This window comes from Canis lupus, chromosome 17 (genome assembly GCF_011100685.1).
Source record: "Canis lupus familiaris isolate Mischka breed German Shepherd chromosome 17, alternate assembly UU_Cfam_GSD_1.0, whole genome shotgun sequence".
Taxonomy (NCBI): domain Eukaryota; kingdom Metazoa; phylum Chordata; class Mammalia; order Carnivora; family Canidae; genus Canis; species Canis lupus.
In genome coordinates, this window is record NC_049238.1 from 21548244 (window position 1) to 21557709 (window position 9466).

At 44.1% G+C, this 9466-nt stretch overlaps 1 protein-coding gene and 1 non-coding gene across 2 annotated transcripts; one reads left to right on the top strand and one right to left on the bottom strand.

Annotated features, from left to right (window-relative positions):
• Positions 1 to 1626: 1626 nt before the first annotated feature.
• On the top strand, positions 1627 to 9207 carry C17H2orf16 (chromosome 17 C2orf16 homolog). The gene has a single exon (XM_038561084.1). The coding sequence runs from the start codon at positions 1684 to 1686 to the stop codon at positions 9100 to 9102; it is 7419 nt and encodes a 2472-aa protein (XP_038417012.1). The 5' UTR covers positions 1627 to 1683; the 3' UTR covers positions 9103 to 9207.
• Positions 8365 to 8423, bottom strand: MIR1837-1 (microRNA mir-1837-1). Its single transcript, NR_049258.1, has one exon. It is a non-coding gene; the product is annotated as a microRNA mir-1837-1 (primary transcript).
• Positions 9208 to 9466: the final 259 nt, after the last annotated feature.

Here is a 9466-nt window from a genome sequence, read left to right on the forward strand (position 1 = left end):
AAATCTGGGGTATTAAGCCAAGTGTCACAATTACAAAGTGGTACAACTATAGAGCTGAACTCCCCACGACACTTGAAAAGGATGAAGTCATCTGAGTTGACTCTTCGGACAAAGCTTCAAGGTGTGAAATCTGAGAATTTCAACTCTGGGTCACAGTGGCAAGATCTAAAATCTTCTAAGTTATCACCTGAGATAAAGTCCCAAGATATGACATTTATTGAGTTAAATCCAAGTTCCCAGATGGAAGGCATAACCTTTTCTAAACCGACTGCAAGGACAAAGATTCAAGGTGCCAAATTTACAGATTTGTTTGGGTCATCGTTACAAGGTGTGAATGCTGCTGAGGGGACCTCACAGTCAAAGCTTCAAAGTGTAAAACATAAAGAAAGCGACCCCAGTCCCCAGACGCAAGTTGTGAAATCCTCGGACCTGAACCTTGGATCAGAGCTTCAAAATATGAAACTGGCGTCCAGCCCTGAGCCACAGTTTCAAGGAGAGAAATGTTCTAAGTTAATCTCAGAAACAGAGTGTCAAGATGTGGAATCTGTGAAGTTCAAACCTGGGCCACAGTTGAGGGGTATGAAATCTTCCGAACTGATATCAGGGACAAAGCTTCAAAAGGTGCAATCAGTGGATTTCAAGTCAGCCCCACAGTTACAAGATATGAAACCTTCTAGGTTGATCATGGGCATAAAGCTTCAAGACATTAAATCTACGAATTTCAAGTCTGGACCACACTTGCAGGATGTGAAGTCTTCTCAAGTGATCCCAAGGGAAAAGCTTCAAGGTATGAAATCTGTAGAACTGAAACCTAATCCAAAGTTACAAGGTGAGAAATCTTCTGATTTGACCCTGGGGAGGAAGTTTCCAGCTGTGAAATCAGGCCCACAGTTACAAGATGTGAAATGCTCTGAGTTGATCATGGGTATAAAGCTTCAAGATACAAAATCTACGGGGTTCAGTTCTAGATCACACTTTCAAGGTATGAAGTCTTCTAAAGTGATCCCAGGGTCAAAGCTTCAAGAAGTGAAATCCTCTGAGTTCAACCATGGTCCAAAGCTACAAGGTGGGAAATCTAATCTAACCCAGAAGAGGAAGTTTCAAGGTATGAAACCGGTGGAGTTCAACCCTGGACCACAGAGACAAGGTGAGAAATCTGATTGGATACCTGAGTGCAGGCTTCGAGATTTGAAATCTGTTGAGTTAAAACCTGTTCCACAGTTACAAGGTGTAACCTCTTCTGAGTTGGCACCAGAAACAAAGCTTCAAAGTGGAGAATCTGTGGAGTTCCTTGCCAGACCCATGCAGCAAGATATGAAATCTCTTGAATTGACTCTAGGTGCAAAGGTCAAAGATGTGAAATCTTTGGGGTTTGGGTCAGCCCCAGAGTTACAAAACAGGAAACTGCATATGTTGACACCAGGGGCACACCTTCAAGGTGTGAAATCTATGAAATTCAACCCCGGGGCAAAGTTGCAAGGTGCAAAATCTCCTGAGTCCATAAACCTTCGAATAATGAAAACGACAGAAGTCAAACATGACCCAGAATTTCAGGTTGCAAACCCCTCTGAGTTAGCCTTGAAATCAAAGACTTGCAGTGTGATATCTTCCGAGTTCAAAGCTGGGAAACAGTGGCAAGAAGAGAAATCTTGTAAGTTGAAACCATGGCCAGAGCTTCAAAGTATGAAATTTATGGTATACAATCCTGGACCACATCTGCAACATATAAAATCTTCAGAATTATGCAAAGAGACAAAGCTTCACGATGTGAAAGCTATGGAATTCAATCCCGAGCAGCAGTTGCAAGATGTGAAATCTCCCGAGTTAGGCAAGGGAACAGGTATGCTTCAAGGTATGCAGTCTTTTGAGCTCAATCCTGGGCCACAGCTACAAGAGATAAAATCTGAGTTGTGCACAGATGTGAAGCTTCCATATGAGCAATTTCTGGAATTCAAGCATGAGCCTAAATTACAAGGTGGGAAATCCTCTGAATTGAATCCAGGGCCACAGCTTCAGTGTACAAATCTTGTGGCATTCAGCACTGGGCCACAATTGAAAGGTGTAAAATCTGAGTTGAATCCTCAGCCGGGGCTTCAAGGTATAAAATCTCAGGTGTTCTGCCTTGGGCCACATGTGCAAGGTGTGAATTCTTCTGCATTTATTTCAAACCCAAAACTGCAGTGCGTAAATTCTTTTGGATGCAACCCTGAGCCACCTTTGCAAGGTATAAACCCTTCTGAATTAACTTTAGCTTCAAAACTTCAAGGTATGAAGTCTTCTGAAGTGAGTTCAGGGACAGAGATTGCAAGTGAGACATCTATGGTGTTCAACCCTGACCGGCATTTGCAAGATATGAAATCTGAATTGATTCCAGGGTCGAAGTTTCTAGGTGTTGCACCTATGGAATGCAACCCTGGGCCACAGATGAAGTGTGTAAATTCTTCTGAGTTGAATGCAGAGCCAAAATTACAATGTGTAAATTCTATGGGGTGCAAACGTGGGCCACTTTTGGAAGGCGTACAGTCTTTTGGGTTGACTTCAGGGACAAAATGTCAAGGTATGGGATCTGAGGTGAATCCAGGGACTAAGAAGCAAAGTGAGACATCTGTGGTGTTCAACTTGGAATCACATTTGCAATGTTTGAAATCTGAATTGATTCCAGGGTCAAAGTTTCTAGGTGTAGCACCTATGGAATGCAACCCTGGGCCACAGGTGAAGTGTGTAAATTCTTCTGAGTTGAATCCAGAGTCAAAATTACCATGTGTAAATTCTACGGGGTGCAAACTTGGGCCGCCTTTGCAAGGTATACAATCTTTTGAGTTGACTTCAGGGATTAAATGTCAAGGTATGGGACCTTTTGATTTGAATCTGGGAACAGAAGTTCTAGGTGTAAAATCTGTTATGTTCAACCCTATGCAACATTTACAAAATGTGAAATGTGAATTGACTCCAGGGACACAGTTTCAAGGTATAACATCACGGGAGTTCAACTGGGGCCCACAGCTGCAAAGCATGAATTCTTCTGATTTGAAACCAGGGTTAGAACTTCAATGCATAAATTCCATAAAGTTTAATCCAGGGCCACAGATGCACGGCACAAAGCCCTCTGAAACTAACCCTACATCAGAATATCAAGGTACAAAATCTGTTCTGTTCAATGCTGGAGCATATTGGCAAGGTGTAAAATCTTCTGAGTTAATTCCAGGGACAAAGTTTCCAGAAATCCAGTTTTTGGAGAATCACTGTGGGTCACAGCCACAAGTTGTACAGTCGGTGTTCACTTTAGGCTCTCCGTTAAATGGTATGAAATCTGTGTTATTTTTACCAGAGCCACTGCTGAACGATGTAAAGTCGGTGGAGATGAACAAAGAGCCACTGCTTTGTGGTGCAAATTCTGTGAAACTGATTTCAGGCTCCGAGCTGCAAGACTTGAAATGTGAGATGTTTGCACTAGAGCCATGTTTTAAAAAAATGAAATATGTGGAGTTAAATCCAGGGCCACATCCTCAAGGTATGAATTCTGAGGAGTTGCCCTCACACCTTAGACAACATAGTGTGAGATCTGTGGTGTTTGCACCAAAGCTGTGTTTTCAAGATGTGAAATCTCTGGAGTTGAAACCAGGACCGCAAACTCAAAATGTGAATTCTAAGGATTTGAGTTCTTGCCTCTGGCAGAAATCTGTGATGTTTGAATCAGAGCCACGTTCTCAAGATGTGAAATCTTTGAAATCAAACCTATTGCCACATTGTCAAAGTGCTAATTCTTTAGGGTTGTCAACGTGCCTCAAGTCACCACATGCTAACTCTGAGGCCTTTGCACCAGAGCCATGTTTTCAAGATATGAACTCGGTAGAATTGACACCAGGGTTCCAACAGCAAGGTACGAATTGTCGAGAGCTGACTTCAGGATGGCAAGGTATGAAATCGGTGGTGTTGGCACCAGAGGCAACTAAAAAGTTTGCACCAGGACCATTGTTGACTAGCGTTAAATTTTCGGATTGGTCTCCGGAATCACAGCAACGAGGTGAGAAATCTTTGGAGTTTACTCCAGATCCAAAGTTGCAAAGTATAAAACATGTGAAATTGTCCTCAGCCTCTCTACAGCAAGATACAAAATCTGTAGAGTTAGCACCGGGGGCACTGCTTCAAGGAACAAAAGCTGAGATGCTAAATCGGAAAAGAAGCTATCAAATCACAGACTCTGAGATAATCCCTAGGCCAGGGCATCAGTTTGTAGAATGTGCAGAGATGATCCCGACACCAAAGCATCAAGTCCCTAAATCTATGAATTTGATTTCAATACCAGTTTATCACATCACAGAAAGGTTGGCACATCAAGGCAATGAAACCACAGAAAAATCTGTGGAGTTGACCCCAAAGCCAACAAGTAAAGCCATGGATTCTTCAAGAGTGCCTCTAAGGCTAGATCTTCAAGTACCAGAATCTGTTGATCTGACTCCAGTGCTAAGGAATCAAGGTTCTAAATCCTCGAAATTAACCCTAAAGAAAAGCTACCAAATCCCAGAAACTCTAGAGTTGCTCTCTGAGTCACGGCCTCAACTTAGAGATTTGAGAGAGTTACATACAAGGCCACTGCAGCAAGCTGTAGGATCTGAAGAGATTACACTAGAGCCCAGGCATCACACTACAGAAACTGTGGGATTGACCTCCAAGGCAAGGCAAAAAGGGAAGGAATTCCTCAGAGTGACCCCAAAGCCAGTAAGCGAAACCACTGGATATTCAGAGAGATGTCCTAGGCCCTATCCTCAAGCACTAGAATTTGTGGAGGTGATCTCTGAGAAAAGACTGCGAAGAGGAGAATCTGAGGCACTGATTACAAAGTCATTGCATCATGTTCCAGAATCTCCAGAAATGACATCAGGGCTAGGATATCAAGTTCCTGAATCTGTGGGTTTAACCTCTAGGCAGTGGCTTCAAAGGAGACAATCTTTAGCGTTGCTCCAAAAGCAAACAGGTCAAGCTGTAGGACACACAGAGTCTGTAGAGCTCACATCTGAGACATGGCAGCCAGGGGATGGATCAGTGGGGCTACCACAGTCACAGAATCAAAGTATAAAATATTCACAGAGAGCTCCAGGAGTACGGGCTCAAATTACAGAAGTTATGAGGATTAGTCCAAAGCCACTAGATCAAGTCCCAGGATCCACAAAGACACAGCTTCAAGCTGCGCTCTCAATAGGAATAACCCCGGGAGCCCCCCAAAAAGTTACTGAGTATGTGAAAGTGACTCCTGGGCCACCACTTCAGGTTGTGAAGTCTGTAGCATTAACCCCAGGGCCAGCCTTTCAAATGATAGACTATGTTCAGCTGACCCCAAAACTGCAAGATGTGAGACCCTCTGAGTTTACCTCAGAGCTGTGGTTGCAAAGTGTAAAATCTAAAGAATTAACCACAGAGCCAACACACCAAATTTTGGACATAATGAAGTTGACAGGCTTTCAGATTGTAAAGACTGTGTTAATCCCATGGCCACCACTTCAAATTGTAAAATCTGAGGAGTTAGCACCAGGGCCAATTCCTCAGGTTGTAGAACCAATAGGAGTAGCATTAGGATCAGCGATAGAAGTAATAGATTGCTTCAATCTTCAAGAAATGGTAGAACCCGTGGAATTAACTCCAAGGCCAAATACCCATGTGAAATCTGCAGAATTACTCTCACAGCCAGCATGTCCCTTTGAGGAGCCTGCAGTGTTCACTCATGAACAAGGGCTTCAGGCTGTGAAAGCAATAGGGATAAAAATAAGGCCTCCTCAAATGATGGAATCTGAGGATTTGAATCTACGACAGGTATATCAGAATAGGGAATGTGAGGATTTTACATCAAGAGAGGAGTTACAAATAGGGAACTATTTCTCTAGATTTCTCCATAACTCTTCCAACTCCCTCATCACAAGTTCTGGTGAAACAGAATTCGGAAGCCTTTGTGATTTTGAGGTGCCAGAAGTATCAAGGGCCTTGGATATAAGAAACATTGGGACAGATATTTTTCAGCCTGAAGAGTCCTTTATAGACCCTACTATGATACAATCTTCAACTCTTCCCTTTTCCCTTCACAATCAACTCTCTGATAAGATAGCTAACATTGTAGAAACTCCACATTTTGAGATCTCAGGAGTGGGTGTCATATCTAAGACGACTGACAAGAAGCAGGTGGAAGAGCTAGGGAACTCACTCCAGGGCCTATCCCAACATCCACCACAAAGCTGGAGATCACCACCTAGGACATTCCACTCAGGCTCGAGAATTCAAATAGGCCTTACCAGCTCTGTCCTGGGCAGACAACAGAACGTCTGGGAGAATCACTCCTGGAGACAGCGACTACCTCGAAAATATCTCTCCAATATGCTAATGTTGGGGGATGTCTTGGGAACCACGATGGAAAGGAAGCTTTGTTCTCCAACATCTTTAATGGAAAGAGCCACTAGAGATATCCGTCAATCTATCCAGAATTTATTTGGGGTTCCAGCTGAACTGATGAAGCCTTCCCAGAGTCTGCTAGAGAAAGGTCGAGGTGTTATTCCTCAGCCTTCAGTGGCCAGAAACTACATTCAGAGGCACACTTCATGTCGTGGTCACGAGCAAAGAACAGCCTTAAGAATATGGACACGTAGCTCCATGTCCTCCATAATACAGCAATATTCTGGGACTAGAGTGAGATTAAAGAAAAGTTCAAAGCTCACTGATATATCCCAGGACATCTTTCAGCACATACCATTCAGCACATCAGAGGGCCAGCCTCCTGCCCCAGTACAGCTAGAGTCTTCCTTCAATATAGTTTTCACCAGGAAAGATTCTGTTCCAGTGGAAGAGAGTGAGAACTCTTTGAGTTTTGAGTCCCAACACAGTCTCAAGCCAAGTTATCTTCCCCACCAGGCCAAGACTGACTTCTCAGAACAGTTCCAGTTGCTACAAGATCTGCAGCTAAAAATAGCAGCAAAACTGTTAAGGAGTCAAATACCCCCAAATGTACCTCCGCCTCTAACTTCAGGTCTGGTTTTAAAATACCCTATCTGCTTACAGTGTGGCCGATGTGCAGGATTTAATTGCTGTCATAAATTACAGGGCACTTTCGGACCTTACCTTCTTATCTATCCACAGCTCCACCTTGTACGCACTCCTGAGGGCCACGGAGAGATTAGGTTGCAACTTGGCTTTAGGTTGCAAACTGGGAAAAGACCCCAAGTCCCAAAGTACCACAGAAGAGACAGACCCATCACACCACGAAGTCCTATATCACCATCGCTAAGGTCAGCGAAAGTCTATACTCGAGCTTCCAAGAGTCCTACTTCTTCTACGATATATTTCCAGTCTGGATCTTCCCAGTCTCCTTCTCCTGTACGAGTCCACATCAGGCGAAGGCAGTATAGAGGCCCTGACCTAGTAGGAAAGACAGAAATTAGAAAGCCGGGGCTCTATGAATTTAGTCAGGTTCACTCTCTACCAGAGAGTGTCTCTGAAAGCAATCAGAATGTAAAATGGGCTAAAAGGAAAACCAAAAAGACCCATAATCCAAAATACCCATACCCAATGAAAAGAATCACCAAGGGAAGCAGAACACAAAACACAAAACTCTACACAAACGGTAGAAGCATAATACAGAGTCCTTCTAGGGAATTACCAGCCCAGGTAAGAAGCAAGAGGACTGGAACATCTCAAACTACCTCTGCGTCTTTAAGAAGACAATCTAAGAAATCCTCCCAACCCAAATTCATTCAACTGCTTTTTCAAGGCCTAAAGCAAGCATTGCAGACAGCACACAGAATTATGACTTCTGCTGGGCAGAAGCCCGTGGACAGGCCACGGCCAGACCATTCGTGGTCAAGCAAAAACCAGCATCTAAAACAAAGAGCCAGAAATGATTACCTATCAAGAGATATCAAAAGAGACAGGATGTCAGTTGTTAAGGTAAAGCCAGTAGACATAACCACTAAGCAGAACATGTTATGGGAAGAAAGAGAGCAATTCAGATCAGCTCAACCACCAGAAAGAGATAGCTCTTTCCAACTCAGACGTACCCAACTGCCTAAGCCCATAGTTTCCCAAGGAAGTGCCGCTTTCAAAACCAGTTCACTTGGACAGCCTATGGGTATTGTTCAAAATGACTCTAGCAGCAAAGGTAAGAAAAAGCTCTACAGAAGTGAAATCTCTAGCCAGGAGTCCAAGAACTCCAAAACAGGAACCGGAGTTCAAGTCGGAGGGAGAAATCTACATGGTTCACCTCACAGAACCTCACACAGCCACCTTAAAGAGAAACTCGCACCCAAGAAGCAAAACCACAGCTTCTTAAGGGAGAGAACCCCATATAATTCCTCTGTAAGGAGCCATCGCAGTCCCTCTGAGAGGAGATGTCGCAGTCCCTCTGAGAGGAGCCATCGAAGTACTTCTCAGAAGAGCCATCACATTCCCTCTGAGAGGAGCCATCACAGTCTTTCTGAAAAAAGCCATCACAGTCCCTCTGATAGGAGCCCTCGTAGTCTCTCTGGAAGGAGCTATCACGGTGCCTCTGAGAGGAGCCATCGTGGTCCTTCGCAAAAGAGCCATCACAGTGCCTCTGAGAGGAGGCATCACGGTCCTTCTCAAAAGAGTCATCACAGTCCCCCTGAGAGGAGCCATCGAAGTCCTCAAAAGAGTCATCACAGTCCCTCTGAGAGGAGCCTTCGAAGTCCTCAAAAGAGTCATCACAGTCCCTCTGAGAGGAGCCTTCGAAGTCCTCAAAAGAGTCATCACAGTCCCTCCGAGAGGAGCCATCGCAGTCCTTCTCAGAAGAGCCATCACCGTCCCTCTCAGTGGAGCCATCGCAGTCCTTATCAGAAGAGCCATCACAGTCCCTCTGAGAGGAGCCATCGCAGTCCTTCTCAGAAGAGCCATCACCGTCCCTCTCAGTGGAGCCATCGCAGTCCTTCTCAGAAGAGCCATCACAGTCCCTCTGAGAGGAGCTATCACAGTCTCTCTGTAAAGAGCCATCGGAGCCCTTCTGAGAGGAGATGTCGCAGTCCCTCTGAGAGGAAATGTCGCAGTCCCTCTGAGAGGAGATGTCGCAGTCCCTCTGAGAGGAGCCATCGAAGTTTAGGATTAATCTGAGATTTTGTGAGCAATCAAGTACCCTCATTTGACAAGTATTGTAAAACAATCGTTTTTGTTGAAACTTTGAAAAATAAAAGAGACCTAGGGGGAGTGATTTCTTAACCATGTTGATTAATTCCCAAGATGTTAATCATGCTGATCATATGAAGTATTGTTTTTTTTGGTTGTTGTTATTATTGTTTTTAATGTGCTTATGCTTATTCATGAGAAGGGATATGGGTATATCTGAGTCTTACACTGACAGTGATGAAATTCCTATGGTGACAGTTTACTAAGAGGAGTCAGAGGGGACTTGACTCTTATTGGCCTCCTGATACTAGCAAGTCTTCCAAGTAGAGATTTCTCCCATTGTTTTGGATGG

Excerpts from the sequence above, each read along its gene's own strand:
- C17H2orf16 (XM_038561084.1), top strand. The coding sequence starts at position 1,684 with ATGAAATTTATGGTATACAATCCTGGACCACATCTGCAACATATAAAA.